This window comes from Calypte anna, chromosome 11 (assembly GCF_003957555.1).
Source record: "Calypte anna isolate BGI_N300 chromosome 11, bCalAnn1_v1.p, whole genome shotgun sequence".
Classification (NCBI taxonomy): Eukaryota; Metazoa; Chordata; class Aves; order Apodiformes; family Trochilidae; genus Calypte; species Calypte anna.
Window position 1 is genome coordinate 11,116,229 of NC_044257.1, and position 20,826 is coordinate 11,137,054.

The 20,826-nt window shown below is 42.6% G+C and overlaps 1 protein-coding gene across 3 annotated transcripts in view; it reads right to left on the bottom strand.

The window, feature by feature from the left end:
* WTIP (WT1 interacting protein) overlaps nucleotides 1-20,826 on the bottom strand; it is a 74,722-nt gene that overhangs the window by 34,453 nt on the left and 19,443 nt on the right. Inside the window, exons 1-2 of one of the 3 annotated variants that reach the window (XM_030457594.1) lie at nucleotides 12,818-12,885; nucleotides 12,588-12,689 (exon numbers count right to left, since the gene is read on the bottom strand). The exons of 1 other annotated variant lie outside the window; for it this stretch is intronic. In XM_030457594.1, coding sequence (XP_030313454.1) covers nucleotides 12,588-12,633 — 46 coding nt within the window. In that variant the 5' untranslated portion in view covers nucleotides 12,634-12,689; nucleotides 12,818-12,885. Of the gene's footprint in view, nucleotides 1-12,587; nucleotides 12,690-12,817; nucleotides 12,886-20,826 lie in introns of those variants that run through there. One more of the 3 variants, XM_008491679.2, reaches the window with a different exon arrangement.

The following is a 20,826-nucleotide window of genomic DNA, read 5'->3' on the forward strand; positions in this document are numbered from 1 at the left end:
AGGATGAGGTTATATGGGGCCCTGGACAGGTAAGGGAAGGAATACAGAGGGGTTTGTACCTATAAACTGAGCTTGTGAAGGCAGAAAGGAGCAAGGGGTGCACAAAGCATCTAGGGAACCCCTCATCAGGCACCTGATGCCTCTGTGTCACCTGCACTCCATGGGATGAACAGGCAGAGGAAAGGGAGGGTACCTGTGGGACCTGAAGACCAGTCCTGTGAGCCTGCCTCCAACACCATGAAGCAGCACACACCCACAGGGGACTTTGGGAGTGACTTCAGAAGGCCCCAGTAACCTCATATAGGCTTTGAAGCCCATCTCAGATGCTGTGACTGCAAACAGCCTCCCCCACACCCTCCTGAAGCACTCCTCCCAGACCTGCACAGGTGACAGGAGCTCTTTCAGAGCCACTCAGCAGAAGATGCTTTGAGAATGTGAAAAACACTCACTGCCTCCAGTGACCACCCCATCTCCCTGCTGATGTCACACAGGAACTAAAACCTGAGCTATGTATCTTTCCCTGTCACTTGGGTTTGTGGGACTGATTGGTCTTTGCCATTTCCACTTGCAGGGTGGTCATTTCATCGCCCAGGAACATTGTGGGTGAAATGCTGAAGCACCTGAGCCCCCACAACCCCAGAACAAGGGAATTAGGTTGTTCTGGCCCGTGCCCACAGGCACAGACTGTGGTTTATGTACCTCAAGTGCTAAACATCCATGAGAAGACCAAGAGTCCTGCAAACGCTCAGCACCATTCCCTGAGAAGGGGTTGTTTGAAGCAGGCAAGGAACACAGGACTACACTCAAAGTTGTTACACTCCCACTTTCTCCATCAATTTAATAGTTCTCATTACTTTATTTGATTGTTGAGCCAGGAGAGCTGGTGAGCACTCATCAAAGGGTGGAACACCAGGAGAAGATCACCGATGTTCAAGGGACAACACAGAGCACCTACATACTGGGTACCAGCCAGAGCCAGAGACTGCTTTCATCCTCTGCAGCCCAGCACTGACACCACAGTGTGTCACAGCATCCCTGCTGCCTGCACTACATCCTGGAGAACTGGTCCTGAGAACTGCCTACTGGTGTCAACAAACCTGCAAATGGAGGAATACTAAATACAGACTGGAGCTTGGCCATCAGGGAAGCCAGGGTAGGCTTTTGCTTCAGTTTTTTTTTAGCAAGTGTTTACTGTACCTAATTCAAGACTGTGGGATTGAGCTTGCAAGCATAAAGATTTCCTATTTTTATGTCAGTTCAATGCAGGGCACTTAACACATCAGTTCCACATTGGTAAAATAGTATGAGTTTCTTCATAAAAAAATAAATTTTTACTATTTCTGGCATTGTGTTCATAATCAAAGCTATATTGCAAAATCATTTGCTTTTTATACAAGAGGCCTGGCTAAGGTGAAGCACACCATCAATGTCTGTGTGATGGCAGCAGGCTCCTGCTGCTGACCAGCCCAAGGTTCATGTTGATCTCCATGAACTCAGGAATACTTTGACACTAGCTGAAAATGGATTTATCCTAAGTCATGGCCTGATCCATCCAGGAAGTCCCAGTAGAAGCTCTGGTCAAATGCAGTATTTTTAGGAAATGCAATATTTATTGGAAGGGAAAAAAACTGGTTTCTGGCTAAGATCAAATTTATTAAGTTTCTTCCTGTCCTGTGGTGTGAGGGACAGAGGCAGAGAGGAGTAAGTGGGGAACAAGCACCCACTCTCCCCCCACCTGTAAAACCAACCTAAAATTTCCTGAGAAATCCAAGGATAGGAGAAAAACACCCAATGCTGGTAAATTCCTCTGGAAAGTGACCTGTAGATGTCAATTTACCAGAACCAAGCTGGTCATTCTTTAACAGTAAGTTTATAAACAGGCAAAACATTCAGCTCATGTCAAATACCAGGGGTCACCAAAGCACTTTCCCTAGTGCCCAGGGACAGCCCACTGCAGCTATAATCAGCCAATCCTCCTGAGTCCCACCATTTAAGTGAGAAAAAATTTATGGTTGTTTATGTAGGCCTTAGGCCAAGCCTGTTTCTCTGATAAGCTTCTCTGGTGCATTTGTGTCTCACATCCGATTTAGAGTCCTCTGAATACTGGAGACAGCATTCCTTGGATACTTAAAATAAATTAAAAACACAACGTTAGGCTTGGACAGAGGAATGGGAACATTACTCACGTGGCCCCATGCACTTAGGGCTCTGGGGAGTGGTGCTGGGAAAGAAGTCTTTTTAAAATCTTACATTAGTCCATGTATTTACTGACATATAATCCTCAAAATGGTCCTCCATAAATACACATTATTTGAGCAAGTCATTATTTTCAGTAGCCTGCTGCAGCAGCTGTATGGCTTGGCTGCCAGACACTGCAAGTGTTTCCTCCAGCAAATGCAGCTCTTTGTGATACAACCATTATTTAATAATTTACAAAACTTCTCACTTTTCCAGTACTTTGGCTTCAGGATCTCCAAACTATCTGAAAATATTAATGAAACCCCCACAGTATCACCCATGTGAGGTCAGGCAGAAAAATTATCTCCACCAGGGCAAAACCAGACAGGCAAGACAAACACCCCAGGATGACAAGGAAAGCTGTAGCAAGTGGAGTAAAGCCCTGTCCTCTGACTCATGGGGCTGATTTGCCCCTTTTGTGAGCACCAACCTATTAATCCCCTGAGATAAATTTTTTTTCTCTGTCATTTGCCAAGATCCTCTGACAGGAGAAAGCCTGAAAGAGAGAACACCATTGTCTATTGCCACTGTTTATTTCATAAATGTGAAGAGAAAGTTAACAACAACAACAACAAAAAAAAAATCCATTTTGTACATGGCAAGATTCTTATAGGAAACAGCAAATCTAAACCTGCAAGAAGCAGAAGCATTCTTAGGGTGAGGAGTGACAGTGGAAACCTTTTATGTATAAAATTAGCTGACAAGCTAAAAACCAGGCTGCTTTCTGGTGTGGAACATCAATGAGTTTTTAGGCCATACAGACATCTCTGCCCCGAAGTAAGTGGTAAGCAAGAATTAAGCCTGAATTAGAAACAGTCTGGACAGGAGGCATGGATGAGGTGCAAAGCAAGAGAGTCCTTTTGTTGGACAACACATGAGGATGAACATAACAGAAGCAGCAAAGAGAGATTCCCACTTCACACTCTGTCCTTCACTAAGCACTCCTGTCCCTGTTAGACAGAACTTGCTGAGTAGGAGAGGGAGAGGGTGGCCTGGCAAGGGGGGAGTGGAGAGGTCCTGCCACTGCATAGCAGAATGTCACCAGGGGAAGGGACAGCAAGGAGGCCAAGACTGGGAACAGCAGGAAAACAGGTAACAAGAACAGAAAACTATCAAGTTGTAGAAGTATGCTGAAAGCGTGGAAAAAGCTTTGCTGGTGAGGAAGGACAGACTGAGGTTCCCATGACTGCAAAGCAGTGATTCTGCCTCCTTGGTAAGGGGATGTTGACCTGCAAGTTCCCCCGGGAACTTGGGAATCCAGGAAAAGCCCAAGACAATGAGTCAAAACAGCAAATGACCAGTACAGTAAGGTTTCAAACACTGCCCAGGGCAAGGGGGCAAGCTCACTGTTTTCTGGAGAAAAAGATACATACAGTTAAGATCTTCAGTATCTTAACTGTAAAGAAATCTGTCGTGCTAACTTGAGAACTAAAAGATTCCCCCCCCCGAAACAACAATAAAGTCTGGATTCTTCAGTAGCAGAGCAGACTCATGCCAGAGCAAACAGTCAGGGGAGATGGAAAGTTGGCCCTCCCTTCTTCAGAGGAGATGCAAAGAAAAACTGAAGCAACATCCTTCCAATGCACCAAGAAAAGGATCAGGTAATGGTGGCCCACAGCCCACACTTTGGGTCAGTGCAGAGCAGTAATGGTGCGAGTCATACACCCAAAGGGGAGGACAAAGGAAAGACAGACACAATGACAGGAAAGAATCCAGATAACACATTTTATAAGGGAGACCAAACACATAAGTGTGGACATGTTCATGTATGGGAACAGGTTTGTGTGTGAGGATCAAATTAACTGAGATAGGCACTGGGAAAGAAATGAACAGTTGGCTGTGGGAAAAGATTTACTTCTGATTCTCAACCGATTTACTGAGTGCTGAAGTGATGAATGACAAAACTGATTAACTGGCACATGTGGAAATAAACTTGATTTATAGCTAAAGAAGTGTTGATGATCTATATTAAATTAGATTTTTTTTCAGAGAGCTATGGCATTCGGGGGTCTGCTTTTCAGATGAGTAAAGGATCAAGGACATCACTAAAGCACTACCTAAGCACTTTGCAAAATGTATAGGGACAACATAGTTGAACCTAGAGTAATTAAAATTACAGGAAGTCAACCATGTGTATTTCCTTCCATTCTTTTCCTTAATTTTTTTCCCTATCACCTGTTCTACCCTTTGTTTGTTAGGTAATACTTAAAAAGTACAGAATCTGGAAAAAGGAATCAGAAACATCTGTTGATAATGTCAGTGACTTCCCTGCACTATGTTCTGGATTATCTGGACTCCTTTCTTTTTGAGAGATGAACTCAACAGCAGCCCAAGGCAATCTTTTCTCTTGAAGAAATGGATATGTTCCAAGAAAACATTTTAAATGGGCAGAAAGGAAAGCAAGAAAGAAGAGGAAAAAAAGAGTATAGAGGGAAAGATGAAAAAAAAGCACACAAGAGATGTGGGTTTCAGTCTAAGACAATGGAGACCTTCAGGTAATAGAGGCAGATAAAGAGATAGGGACATTTTAGCAAATCTTGTTACACTTAACAATAGGTGGCATTCCAAACACAAAATTATGCAAAAGGAAGTGATTAGGTTCTCTGTGGCTTTTACTGCAAAACAAAAAACAGACGGAGAAACTTTGTTAATTAGTTTATTTTCTGTACTATGTGTTTTCCACCCCCTGAAAAGATCACGGGTGCTGTCAGTGATTGGTTCCACATTATGAATACAAAAATATTGTGAAAGGAGCACATCTATGGTCAGTCAATCAACATAGAGAAAAGTTTCCATCATTAGTTGCCAGGCAACCTCCACCAATTAAAATAACCATCAAAAGCCATGCATTTAATGCTGGAATAATTCATAGCAGAACACAATTACTACCTTTCAAGGACAGAAGGAGAGGGAGACAAACTACTAGCCTCCATTGCATGCCCTCTGATAATCAGAAATAGGGAATAGAGACATTTTCTATTTTTCTGTTGACTAGCCAGTTATCAACACCACCTTCTCTGGGTGTCAGCCTCTGTATCTACCAATGCTACAGAGTAAAGCAGCCCTCAGACAACAGTGATACTCTGTATTAAGACCCCTCCAGCCAAAATACCCCAAACTTTGAGCACACTCATCTTCAAGTGTCTGAGGCATTTCCAAGGAGTTAAGGCCTGGACTGGGCCAGATGAGCCATGCTTTAAAAACAGGTTCACTCCTGAAGTTGAACTAAATTCATTTAAAGCAGTCATAGAATTGAAAACCTTTCATAACATCTAGTAATATTGCCTATAGAAGGGACACAGAAAATGGACTGGTGTGTTTATCTGAAGTCAAGCACACAGATCACAGTGCCCTGCTGTGCTAGGACTAGGCTCAGACTACAGAAAGCAATGCAGAGAAACCACTAAATACCTCCTAAAATACAAAACCAAACCAAATACATTCTAAATAAAGGAGAATTTCCTGTGTCAGTTCAATCTCAAACAGTTCTGACTGCCCTTTTCCCATCCTGTCCTTTTTTGTTTTTCTAAAGCCTGGAGTATTATCAGATTAACCACGGATTAAGATAAAGGAAACATTTTTCTACCAATCAGTACTGAAGGTACTTGGGCTGCTACACGGGCCGGTATCCAAGCTTGACTTTTAATTCCCAGCAGACAAGACTACATTCCTTGGCTGAGACTCATTCATGGTTCAGAGTCTTGCGCAAGGTGAACCCAAACCTTCTGAAGGCAGCTGTCACCTCTGCCATCCCACTGCCTCTTCTTAAAGCAAGCACCTCCCTTTCTCTGAGCTTTGCATTAGTGGGTTTGTCTGGGACTGCAGCTTCAGACATACCTGGAATAGCTTTTAACCCTGTCTTGATAGGTGTTAAAACGGGAAGTACGGGGCTAAGCACAGGCTGTAACTTATACCAAAGAGGCAGAATGACTCAGGAAAAATTCCACGCTCCTTCAGCCACACCAGAAGTTCTCAGTTACACGTCTACACACACTGCAGCCTCAGCAGCACACACAGCAAATCCTTCAGTACTTTTTCCTAACTAAACTTGCACCTCTCCAAACCGATTGGCTTTTCCTGTGAACCACACTCCCAGGTAACTGCCCCGCACACAATGCAGGGCCCTGCTGCCAGCTCCAGTTACTGCCTGGAAACCACCAACCCTTCAGGTGCCTGTGAATTCAATGCAAATGCAGGGGCTGAGCTGGGGATGAGAAACAATCTCAGTTGTGCAAGTGGAGGGCATCCAGCTCTCACGCCACAGGGGTCGGGGAGGAATGTTCCCACATGCACAGGACTGAATCACCATCACCAGCCTGGATGCCTTCCCCTGAGCAGCAGGTATTAGCCAATGGCTCTGGCAGGATGACAGACCAAAAATCCCAAAATTCCAGTCTGCTCCAGTCCAACAATATGTGGTTAAAAACCAGAAGGGAAAAGAGTGTGAGGACATTAGCTACCCAGCAGACTTTCACTGCTCAGCAATACTCATTAGCTGCTGTGTTTCCCTGTGCTCAGAAGAGCTGTAGAAAGCTGCAGCAGTCAGATGAACAGACACTGGATCTGCAGCTGAGTCACCTCAATGTCAGCCACCAGGCAGCAAAGAGTTAAAGCAACTGACACACTTACTTGTACCACTGTGATCACCAGCTCTTAACACTGGTGGACACAGTGTAGAGCTTATACATTTGACACTGAACTTTGCTCTATTCCATGCAAAAAAATCACATTCACAGAGAATTTAATTTCAGGCTACGAAGCAAGTACTGGTAAAGTGCAGTTTGGATGCAGCAACTCATGCCAAACTTATAAATATAATAGAACAAATATGAACTGAAAATTAACCTTCCACTGGGAATCTGGCTATTTTAAAAACTCTGGTAAATATACACTGAAGGGACACACAAGTTGTTCCATGCTTTACCACCACCAAGGGCAAAGGTTCAACCTGTGGCAGAATATATGCAGAAGACCCTTTCCACTGTCAGAAGGAACTTCTCCCTAAAAGACAGGACTCCAGCAACTTCCTCTTAATAGACAGCAACATTCAGCAGCACTGAGTAGCCTCAGAAGGGAGCTGTGGTCTCCAAGACTTACTAGGAGCATGAGGTTGCATCCACAACCAGAAACCAATTCCCCTTTCACATCATTTGGCAGGCACAGGCTAATTCAGAACTGCTCTTTATACCTTCAGGGTAACAATACCTCCTGCTACAGCTGTCCTACTTGTGCCTCTTAAAATGGCAGTGCTGTCAGCCCTTGCTGTGACCCTTCTCTTAGAGTCTTGTAGCAAAAAGCTTGTGAAGTCTGGACAAAAGCTGATGCTGAGACAGCAGCACCAGTAATCAACTGAACCGTGATACCTTTACGAGCTGTCCCTTAAAATGAAACTGCTGTACAAACCCCCCATGAGGGCTCCAGCCTGATCAATAGCTACCAGGTAAGAAATGAGCTGCATACCTTTGGGATTATACAGTTTGCTTTAGGCTTCTGATTGATCTTGCAGTGATTTCCTGTGCCTTGAAACCAGTGGCAAAAGTGCAAATCAAAGACGAATGGCATGCTCAAACATTTGCCTTCATGTAACAGAACAGAACGTGCCCCTCATTTTTATGGTGAAATATGTCCCAGCTTTGAGAGTACAAAGACTTCAAACGTTTAGCTCTGCAAAGCTCATTCCCTGCCCATCTCCTGCACCCTCAGAGTAACAACAAACCAATATTCCTCATTATACAGATTTATTTTACAGCAGTTTCTACAGTCATTGCCACTAGATTAAAATTTCCAGCCTTAAAAGATGCTGTGGATGGCATTATGATCCACAAACTGGAGGCACCTGATCAGTTGTTTTCTTTCATGAGTATCAAACAGAACCCATTCATTCCTGCAACTGATCACCTACATTTACAGCACACAAGCTATCAGGCATTACTGGAATTACTCTTTAAAAAATCCCGTCACGCTCTGAAATACTACCAAGAGAAATTAAATGAAGAGCTTTTCAGGCAGACATTTTTCAGCTCATCTTCCATAAGCAAAATCTGCAACTGAACTCCTGTCAAAAACAAAATTTTACACTTATCAGGAGGGGCAGTGTATGTTGTTGCCTGAATTAATTTGTTATTTAAGATTCAGCAAAGCATGCTGACATATGAGTAACAGACATGTGCTTAAATACTTTCTTAGTGTTCTGCTTTATCAAGGCCTAAAGATGATAACAATGGTCTTAGGGCTGAGAGAGGATCTGAATCTACATTTAAAACCATCCTAACAAGCTTCAGTTGTTTTCGCTAAGAGATTGTGGATAAAGATCTGCATTGAACTGTTTTCTCCCAAGGAAACCAGATCACTTTGGTTTTTACATTACCTGAAGAGAATTATCTGACTGCTGAAGAAAGCTTTGGAGAATGGCTTTTTGCAGAAGGCAATAGGGGTTTACACAGAGATGTCACAAAAATTAACTGACAAAGTTCTGAAACGCTGAACTTGCTCTGTTAGGGCAGCAAGGCTCAACTATCCAAAGCACACTTCCTATTCTCTGACCTCAACTCACTGGCACAATCTCCTTGTTTTTCAAGCTCCTGTAAAACTCTGAATCAATATAGTACCAAGTTTTATCCCGAAGTTGCCAGAACCTAGGAAGACAATTAAGAGATTCATTAACTGAGCATTTTACCAAAATATCTGAAGTGGCAAGAAGTCTTCTGTTTATTTACTGTACCTCAAATATTTCCTCATCTTTCTTGACTACAAGCAACATAAATCCTCCAGCAATGATGTGACACATGATGGTGGGAACTGAAAAGAAGATCACTGGGACAAGTGCTGTATATGCTCCCTGGGATGCACAGAATGGCCCATTCTGCCACATACTGCCCTTTTCAACCAGGGCACCCTGACAGATGTTACTTGCCTCTTGTTTTTTGAACAAGCCAAACTCAAAGAAATGCCTAAGAAAGGACTCAGGCAGGATTTCCTGCTGAGGGTCTTTTCCCACTTCTGTGTGTAACTGGAGCTGTCTTGGCTGAACTGAAAATCCTCACTGCTGAGTGCTGAAACGAGGCCCTTGGAGGCTCCATCACTCACTATTCAATTTCAGCCTGAGGTCTCCAAACCACAACTTTTCCCAAGGGTTTTTGTTTTTATGGGTTTTTTGGTTAGTTGGTTGGGTTTTGTTTGCTTGCTTTGGGTTCATTTTTTTTTAAATTGCAGACTGTTAAATATTGGGCCCATATCTAAATCAGATGTCTTCAGGTGCAGACTTCTTTGGTTACTGCCTTCTACTTCTAGATGGATTATACTGAAAGTATGACTGATAACCACTGGAGAACGGTTTGGATCATTCTTGTTGTTTGGGAAAAAAAAAAAAAAAAAAAAAAGACAAGCTTGCACTCTTACTCTAGCTCACAGTTCACAGTATACATAGGAATTAGTGTATCAGAACTGTTTTGGCCAGAAAGTACTAATGTAATTGACCCTCCTGTTAAAAACCGAGAAGGAGTTCACATGTTGTTTTTTTTTACCTCTTGCCTAACAAATGTTATTAGCTATCAGCTAGTTACCTGTTTGTTGAATCTAAAAGCTTGATTCAGCTTAAAACATTTTCCAAGGGGACACTTGGTTTTAATGAGACCAAACCACTGAAAATCTGCCACTTCTCTTGCTATTTCATTCCAGTAGTTAATCATCCTCACTGTATAAAAACAGTGTATTATTTCCTATTTGAATTGTGTAATTTCAGCCTCCAGAAAAGATCTCAACTGTATTTGCTTTTTGTCCATACAATACCACTTTGCAATGCTGCTCCTAGTAAACGTGTTTCCTAGCTGCAGCCATGCATCCCCTCCCATCACTTCTGACACCCAAAACATAATGGGATCTCACAATGAGCTTTCCTCCAGTCTTTTATCATCTCTATAATTCCTTTCAAGCCCACTCCAGTTTTTCCTCCTCAGAAATCTCACCTGGGTCCCACCAATGTCACACTGAAAGTAAACTGAACTCTGCTCAGAAACTGCAGTACTGTGAGAAGTTTCCATTTGGTTAATTGCAAGAGAGGTCCCGTAAAGCTATGTCAGCAGCACACTTTAGGAGGCAGTTCCCACAGATGACACCTGCACGCCTTGCTCCCAAGGTGTGGATCTACCAGCACTGTCCTGAATCATTGTGGGTTTCCCAAAGACCGCATAGCCCCCAAATAAAGTAGGAAAACAGAGATAAAGCAACACCCCCTTTACAGTTATGCTTATTTTGATACTATTTCGGAGATGAGTTGAGAGGAAAAGCTCTGCTTTTATCTCACATGGCACATAGCTAAACTTAAGCTTGGATCAAGTTTTTTTAACATTCACTCAAACACTACTGCCACATCAGCATCACATCCATCTTCTCAGTGTCCAACGTAAGGCAGCCTCCACACATTTCCTTTTCAATGGGACTGTACCACAGAAGGAAATCCAACCCCTTCTTACTTGTGAACCATCCTGGTTCACATAGCTGAGCCCTCCAGCCCACCAGCAATACACCAAGAAGGCTGGATGACAACCTGGAGCACTGTTTCCTCATGCATGTGTGTGACTCATGGAAAGCTGTGTACATCACAAAATTCCACCAGCACCATGGGGTGAGGCAAAACTGCACTCTGAATGGACATGTCTCAAGTTGCCCTATGGTAGATGTATACTGGCCAAACATACCATGCCAGAACAGTCACAAAAGCTTGTTGGGCTTTTGAATAATCAAGCTGGGTTTGTATTTTGCAGATAAAATACATTCCTCAGCCCTTACACATTCTTCTGAGGAACAGGGTGACCTGTGTACAGACCCCTGTGGCATCAAACATGCATCCTGACTACTTTAAAAAAACAAAACAAAACAAAGCACACCATGTCTGTCCCTGAGAAGAAGGGCATTCACCCATGCAATTAGGCTAGGTTAGTGGGGCAATGAGAGGATAGATATAATCCAATATCATATTTTGTAATCCGCTGCTAAGCAGGATGCTGTCCACTTTTGGACCCAACAAATTAGCTACTCATTCACTGTCAGCAAAGCTGAGAGTGATCCCTAAAAGGTCTCAATTTATTCTAGAACCTACTGACAGTCCAGAGTAATTTATAAAGGTCACTAAATTCTATGTCCAGGTTGTAGGATTCTTTAAATTGGTATTTATCTATACAAATCTCCAGAGAAAAGACAACACTTCTTCTTTCACAAGTGAACTTTACAATGGTCTTTTCATTATCAACTTATTTGGTTCTATGCCAATAATCTTCTACTCTTTCTTTTAATCCTTAATTAATCCTTTTTATAAACAATCTATGCTTGGCATATTCAGCCCAGTAAATCTTTTGCTGTGTGTATGTATCACAAAAAGTTTGTCAACATCCAGCCAAATATTTACATATATTAGGAACCTAAATAAATATGTAGGTATATCAATAAAAATTACACGCCTCCTAAAAATTGAGTTCTGATACTTCCCTGAAACTCAGTGGGAATTTGTGAGCTCTCAGCAGTTACAGACAAAACACTGAGGAAGATTCCAACTTGAGTTCACAATGCTTAAGGCAAACTCTTCTTAAAGTGCTGCCCTGAGTTTTTCAAGTACAGTTTGCCCATGGCAAAGCCATGACTTCCCAAAATAACACACAGAATAATCACTTTAGGATGCATTCAGATTAAAAAAGAAACCTAAAAAGGTCTCAAGAACAGTGAGGAGGAGACAGTGATGTACCTGCAAATTTTCCTCTAAAAAGTAACAAATTGTAATAGCTTAAGGTGTTTCAAAATGCCCTTTTCTGTTTGTTCTTATCACATCCAGGCATACAAGAACAATCTTTGATCATTAGCTATATACAGAAATGAAAAACATACATGCTTGACCAAAAGTTGCATTTGCAAACAGAAAGTGAGGGAAAATATGGTTTGTCCACACAAATTTTATTGTTTAGTTTCTTTGGGGTTTTCTTCTTTGTTGTCATTTTGGGGGTTTGTTATTTTCAAGATTTTGGTTTTGTTTTTATTTTCCTGTAAAAATGATAGGTGGGCATTATAGTTCCATAAACACAAGTCATTTGAAGTATGTAGTGCTTAGAAGGGCCAGGTTGATGCCAGTTTGCAAATGCAGCCCTTAACACAACTGAATGCTACTTTTCTGGGCTGTTAGGAAAATGCCATTGAACACTTACAGATGGCAAATAAAAACCAACTTTTGAAGCTTGAGTCCTGCATGGGAATTTTGCCTCAGGAGGCAGGCAAAATGAGGTCTCCCTTTGTACAAGGGTTGCTAAAGGAATATATATTACAAAAGGAAGCCACTTAATAAGGTTATGGTAGATCTGACTTACCACAAGAGCAGCACGTGAAGCAGTTGGTATGATAGAGGTTACCCATTGCTTGGCAAGCCTGGCTCGCTCCATACACACCTTTTCCACATTTTATACAAATACCTACAAAGCAGAAAAAGAATGAAGTCAGAATCCTCTGCAGCTCCTAAAAACCAGCTCCAGGCTGTTGATTCATAACACTCAAAATAGCCCCACACCAGGCCTTAAACCAATAAGCTCCTCACGCTCACCCTAATAGATTCAGTTGCCCAAGACAGCAGCAGGCAGCTTGAGTGAAACAAATGCCAAAATAAAGGGGTGGGGAAGTCTCTGCTGGTATTTCAATACAGACTGGAGCTGGCTGTAGACAAAAATCCAGATGTGGCAGGCGCAATGAGAGGACAAAAAATGCACAGGCTCTCTAAAAATAACTCAATTTTCCCAATAAATAATTCAGTGAGACCTTCACAACTAAGTATTCCACCACACTATATTCCATAATCACTAATAAAACAATTTAGTTAAAAAACAAAGACTTCTCTTTGCCCCTCTCTCCAGCAATGCAACATCAAGGTCCATGGTGAAGGCCATACTGGGAAAATGGGTCTCTCAGACACATTTAGCCATTGCTTAGCTCTCCATGAACCACAGTACATAGGCTCATAAACATAACCTGGCACCTTACAAAACACAAGAGTGAGGCTTCTACCTTCCTTATGGTCTACAGGCACAAATTCTGACCACCAGTTTTGCTTTATCAGGGTCAAAAATTCACCTTCACTGCCCAAGGACGCTCATGGTGATGCTGAGGATGACTCCCATGAAATCCATGAGACCAAAGTAAAGAAAGAGCCAACATAGCACTGGCAAAGTCAGCAGTCAGCTCCACACACAGCAGACTCGCAGGAAATGTCATGATGTCAGTAAGCTCTACAGACAGAGGGTTTTTGCGTGCTTTTTGGTTTGTTTTTAAAAAGCTGCTTCCTCGTGGTCAGAGCTTTACAAGTATTTTGCCCAGGCATTAAGTTCTACCTATGCATAACCCCTCATAATTCAAATCAGGGCAGCAAGATAATTCACAAATCCCTTTGCTTCTGTATTCCCATGAAGAAGAAACAAAATGCTGGAGACTCCATGTCCTTCTGTCACATACTTAGGACTACTGATTTTAAGTTTTCCTGAGATGCTTACTGGTTTCTCTGCAACCGTAGCAGGACACTACAAGACAAGGCTGTGTAATTTACTTCTTTTTTTTAAATATTAAAGTAGAAAAAAATAATTTTTTTTGCCTCATGGAACTCTAAAAGGAAGCTGCTGTGCTTCATGTGTTTGAGGCCCTGTTTGTACAAACTCATGCACAAGCTTAGCATTAATCATTAGCATCAACAGAACTGCTAATATATTTTAGAGTCTAAAAACTAGACAACTATAAAATTGGACTTTAATCACCCAGAAATCTCCCCTGCTGTGTAACATTTTATAGAGACAGACAGAAAATACAAGCATATCCTGTGTTGTCATAGACAACACAATGCCCATGAATCTCTGCCTCCTCGAAGCTATTCAAGACAGCTTAAAAACCATTTCTGAAACTGAACTGTTCAAGTTCTTGCAGCATTAACACAGCCACCTGTGTGGCCTGTGTAGTGATATCAGTTTAAATGGGATAGCACCAAGTTTAAAAGTATTTGAAGAAAAAAACCCAAACATCTTATGCTATTAATTAAAATACTGAGGAGAGAGATACCTTTCATTCAACTATCTCAACATCCTGGCACAATGAATGTTGCCATTAGGCCACCAGCATATTTTTCAAGTGAAACCATTTTAAAAAATCTATTAATAACTATTATTTTAAAATCTTAAACCTGGTTTCAGTGAAGCAGGAACTATAACTTCAATATTATTGGGTACCAATGTCCCAAGCTAAACCTGTAATATCAACCAGCTGCCAGCTAGATCCATCAGTTCATTACAAATAATCTGTTAAGCAAATGCTGGTCCTTAGGCTAGCTCAGCTCTGACACAGAAAATTGGAATTTCAGAAAATGTGTTGCCTTATCCAAGGCTGTTACATCTATTTATTTACTTGTAACCAACTGTTATGAAAAGACCTATTTGCCATGAGTTAGTGGTTAAGTGCTGAAAGACAGTTATTGATTACTATGGACACTGATCAGAAGAGGTGTCCTGTCAGCCAGCAGCTCAGCATCCACAAACCTGTTTTCTGTCCCATCACATACCACAAGCTCTGCAATAGGTCTGGTCCCCCCCCTGCCCTGGGACATGAGGGGATGCACACACAGCACAGAACATGGGGCACACACTTGACACTGTGTCAGACCTTGGTGTGACATTTCAGTTTGCTCTTTGGCAGGGGAGCCAGAAGAAAGCCCTTCCAGTGCTCCCCAGCTATCTGTACCCTTCTTGCCCATCCTTTCATGCCATCCAGGTACCCGGGACTGGCAGAGAGCAGTTGTCTGACTGAGGTGATGCCAAGATCTACCTTTTCCCATTTACACTTATTATTAAAGAAGAGCAGAAATCCACAGTCTAATTCTCTGGCATTTCCATCTATGAACTCTCATGTATAAATATACTACAGCCATGAACTGCTTTGATAAATGGAGTTACTGCCTCATTTCTTTGCCATTGCTCCACTGAACCATCAGAAGCAAAAGGAGGATTTATTGTGGATGTTAAACTTCCATTGGCATCTCCAGCAAGTGATTCGTTATGAGCAGCTGTCAGTTTGTTAACTCCTTTTCTCTAAGAGACTACTCATTAACTCCAGGAATGAAAGACCACAGAGATGATTAGCATACTAAAAAAGCACATGCATAACTCCAGAGGTGTATTTTGGAAAATATATATGCAGCTGTGGTGTGAGTATAGTGTGAGCTCATAAGTGCCTAGGAAAAGCACTGATTACATGGCTGTTCAGGTCTGGTTTTCCACCAGTCACAGCCCAGACTGCACACTGCAAGCTTGTGAAAGCCTTGACATAACAGCTACATCACTTTTTTTCCAGATTTAATTTCAAAGCTTGTTAAACTGCCTATGAAGAATGTTCTGTTACACAGCAAGCACGTCTCGTTTCTGACACTTTACTTGACATGACTTCAGATCAACTGTTTCAGCCTTTTTACGAGTCCTTGTCCCTCCCAACACCTCTATTCTAAGTAGCCAACTGTACCTCCAGTTCTTTAACACATCAGCTACAGCATTTTCACCAAGACATCAGCTCACCTACAGATCTGGTGAGAAAAACTAACTAGAAAAAAAATGTTACAAGACACTGGATATACCCAAAGTCTGCGGGTGCTGCCCACATGTTTAACCACCTTGACTGTGTCAGTCAGAACATCTCTGGATGCAAGCCAGGGAAGCCTCCAGCACTGTGTGGCAACACAGCCCTCAGAAGCACAATGGTCTCTTGGTAACTCCTGCGTTAGCAAAATCCTAATACCACAGCGGAAGAAAGTAAACCAGGTATTTTGATGTCAGTAATTTTTGCTCCAGACTCAAGATGTATGCAATGCAATACATTATAATAAGCAAAGACATCAGCAGCAACTTAGAGAAGTTAAGCTACGCAATTATTGTTCAGCCTGCTACAAGATATTTGCAAAAGTTCCCTGTAGTAGCCTATGCCTTAGAAGTTCAGTTTGTGAAACCTGTATATCAAATCCTGGAATGCTCTACTGACCATGCCAGTACCAGTTGGTATTTCATACACAGACTATACCAAGTACACAGAACTGGGAAAAAGACAGCAGACAAAGGTTAAATGAAGTTTAACTTGCCTAATAGCAGATATACAACCACCATTCGGCCAAGTTTTGTCCTCAGACACATGCGGAACTCAGTCTGTGCCTAATGCCATCCTCACTTAGCCTGAAGTCAAGGATTTGGCACAAACGGAAGGAATATGGTACCATATGGCATCTAAACTCCAGTACAGAGCAGGTGCCCAACTCAGAGGGAGAAGGTGGCTACTGTACTCCTTGACTGTGCCACAGCTCAGGAATGAGCTGCAACTTTACTGTCTTATGGCCACACCAGATCTCCAGGATAACTGCTACACACTGCCTACAGTAGGAAACAACCAAGCCCTGTCATCAAGAGTTACGGTAACGCTAAAATTAACAACTAACACATGGCACAGATGATTCCCTCCCTGTCTCCGCAGCTCTGTTTATGCTGCAGTGCTGGGAAAAGGGTGGGTGAACATCATGCTAAGCTACTGCAAAACTCTTTCTTCTCCCAGGTATGAAAAGACCATCTCTACTAAAGTTCTCAATAAGCTTTTCCATACCTGTGACCTAGCCAAGGTGCAGGGGCAGGAAAAGGAAAACTTACAGCCATGAAGAACAAAAGAGGAGGAAAGCCTTAACTTGGCTCAGGAGTACAAACTGCAGCAACAGAGGCCAGCTACAAGAGCAGGAGGGCTGTGGAGGGGCTGTGTCACCTGTAAGTGCCACTGGACACAGGAGGTGTTCCCACACAGGCTGCAGTGCCTGTAGTCAGTGGTTTCACACCATGCAGGTTTTACACATTGTGTTGCTAGTACTTTAAAGAAAAATCATTCTGCTAAGAAGATGGGTAAATAACAAAGCATCAGAGCTGCCCCAAGCCCAGGCAGCTGTGCCACTGCTGCAGCAGTACCTGCCTGAGCTGATAGCTGCTACTGTGCAGACGTCCTGGACTGTGGCAGTTCAGATGCTGAGAGATGACTTCAGGAGAGAAAAATGCTCCCTTCCTTCCAACAACCACAGGAGGAGGGATCTTCCGACACACACGTCATCTCCCAGTCAGAGGCAGATAAAAGAAACAAGGCACCTACACAATGCACAGGGGCAGGGCTTCTCCCCAGCAGCCAGGCAGGATTAAGGTAGGCAGCTCAGGAAACCCCCTTGGCCCTTGCCACCACAAGTAGCTCTCGATGGATGGCTTCAGTTTATCACCCGGTAGATACCTGGCAAACGTACCAAAGCTTGAATACCCATCATAAAATATAATCTCCAATGTACAAGTTATACAAATAAATATATCCTGGACTCGCTCAGCAACAATGTCTTATGACACAAATGATAGATGGTAGCCTGATGAAGCTACAAACACTGCCCTCTTCTCCAGGGTAAGATTAGAATACAGCGAAACTTGAATTAAGGTCAGAAATTACAGACTAAGTGAAGTGGGAAAGGTAAACATTTTAAGCTCCCTTCCCAATCCATAGTCCATCCACACCTGGCACTGCAATAGGCCACAGCCAGGATGGTTCTGACCCCATTCTGTAACATAATTCTGAGCTGCAGGTGCCCATGTGCTCCCTGCAACAACAAAGCTGGTGTCTGAAGCAGGTTAAACTGGAGGAAGACACAAATCACAGCTTAACCAAAGCACAAGTTGTGGACCAGAAAGTTTTTTGCTGTCATTGATAACCTTACTGAGGTTGCTGCTGACCTTGGTTTCATCCTCAAGGAAAGAAGGTAAAAAACCCACCAATAAACCATTTAGGCTCTTGAGATACGTATCTGCTGCCTTTACAAGTTCTCCATCATTTCAGTGCCTACCTCCTACAGGAGGTTTTAACTCAATTAATACAGAGGCTCAGGACAGGAGTGCAGAACCAAAGTGCATGTGTAGAACTTCCTCAGACAAATCAAAGTTTGAGATGAGTTTAACTACAAACACAGTGAAGTTCACATTCACTGGAAGTTTTGTAGAAGCAAGCTCTAGGTTCTAGCTCCAGCTCCTGGAATAAATTCCATTATCTCCACTGCCTATTGCTTAACAAGGCTGTGGCTCGTGTCAGACAAAGCTGTTAAGGGAGGTCATGGCTGTAAGGGGAGCACTGGGACCAGTTCCAGGAATAATGGTGCTGATCAGGACACAGGAGCTGAGCTTCACCTGCCTAAGGGATTGGTACTGCCAGCAGGTCAGCAGGAATAGGCTGATGTTGACCCCTATCTGCTTTGGTAAATACATGAGCTGTTCTGTTTTGCCAGAAACTTCTCAGAGTTTCCAATATAGGGATGAGCTGAAGGACCACAGTTTGGGAACACAGAAGGCTGTAGAAACAACTCTCAAACACTTCCCCCTCCAAGACTCTGTGCTTCAGCAGCTATGAGTCTGGGGCATGTCTGTGCTGGTGAATTAAACCACAACAGCTCCAGGTTAGCACTGTGGAGTAGAAGATGTCATGGGAGGCAGTACCAGCTCTGATTAGCTGCTGCTGGAAACTGGAAGGTTTTTGTTACTGTTAAAGAAGACCAATCCAGTTGCACATTGAAAGCCTGAAGCCAGCACAGCAAATACAGTATGAGAAATTGCTGCTCTGAACCATGAAATTACAGACACTATCTCCACAGAGTTCCTCCTGCCCTGGCCACAGCCAGCGCGCTCCTGCATAACTCCCCTTTGTGTGGATCCCCGACTCTGCCGCAGAGCCTCCTGACAGCACAAGGCACATCACAGCCCCATTGTTCTGCGCAGTGTTTTAGTAACACTGACACTTGGTTTACAAATATTCATTCATTTCTCTGCTTCTTGATTTAGTACGTGGCAGTTGCAGGATGATTTATACCTCTCATTTGGCATTTACCAAAAGATCTTTTGCTGCTGAGGCACTGAACTGGAAAAACCCAGCAGTTCTCGTGGCTGCTCCATCGTCTGTGCCACTTTGAGTTGCTTTGTCCACGATTTAGAGCTCAGCTCCATGCTCAAGTTGACAACCACAGCACAAGGGAACTTACAAATAGCTTCAGGAAAAAAAAAAAGAAAAAAAAGAAAAAGCAAGAAAACACCACTTCTACAAGTACCTTGAGATTACTGGGATCAGCAAAGTAGGGGCACATGTACTGCTGGGTGGGTAAAGGATAGCAGAGCTGAGAAGGAATGACTTGGAGAGAAAAGAATGTCTGTTCAGGCCCTTCTTTGTCTTATTGCCCCTTTGCTGCTGAACATCTCAAAGTCTTGTTGTGGACATACATACTCTTACAGCCCAAAGCACCAAGCCATCAAGGCCTTTCAGCTCAAACCACAATTATTTTGCCTGTAACTGGATGAGTGTGATCACACAAAATTCAATCTACTTGAGGAGCGTTAAAATTTCTATCATGGCAGTGATAACACTGCTTGTACTACTGCTGGCAGAGAAGGAACCACCACATCTGGGGTCACCAGGCAACCCAACAGAGACACACACGTAGGTCACACAGACTGGAGGGAGCAATGCTCCCACAGGTCCTAGTTTCAGTCCAGGAAGGTGTTAACACCAACATTCAAAGCTCCCCAGTTCTCCTCACAAGTTTCTTGATGACAAGCTGGTGTAGAGTACCAGGAACATTCAGCCCAGCTGTATATTCACACTGATGTAAGAAGAAGGCACAGCTTCACACTGCATACTTAAATAAAATGAGCAACAGAAAAGGTGTCAGTTCATAGATGGCACTAGAGAAGACTTCTCAAAAGAAATACTTGGGTTGCAAATGTACTCATAAACATTTGGTTGTAATTAACATGGGCACTGCAATTTCTACCAGTGGTCAGAACGTGGGCCTGAGAAGCTGTATTTGAGCTGTTTCCAATACCAGGTTTACAGACATAAAGCCAGTTTTATTACAGTAATTAAACAAGAAACAAAATATTTAAAGCTTTACTTTCATCACCTTTCCTTTGTGCTTACTGATACCACACATTAGCAATACTGCATCAGCACATTGCAGATTTTCCTACATAAATGATATTGATTACAGTACAGAACCAGATAGCAACTCTACTGTATTAGCCCCCTTTTCCACTTTTTACTTTGTCTTTAGCAAACCATTTAGTTTAACCACATATTTAGTTTCCCTATGTGGCTTATTTCTACATGAAATGGAAGCCATAGGCACCTATGTGGTCTTCAGAGAAAAGACAGTTAAATGTTCTGAGATGACATGGAAAAGACAGAATCAACTTAAATGCTTTGGTTTAGAAAAAACTGCAACCAGGTTAACAGCATTGATGCTGAAAGTGCCAACAATACAGCCTAAAAACCCTGAACTCCCCAGTACATCAGACCTGAAAACATCAGCTGCACAGACATGAAGTTAGAGTTTTCATTACATTCTCCTGACACTGCATGTATGAGTCATCACTAATATATGGCAGAAAAAGACCATATATTACAGCTGCCTTCCTTGACATACTTAAAATGGGTTTATGATTACACAAGGAGACTAGTCTAAAAGTTTCCAGGTGCACTTTTCTATTT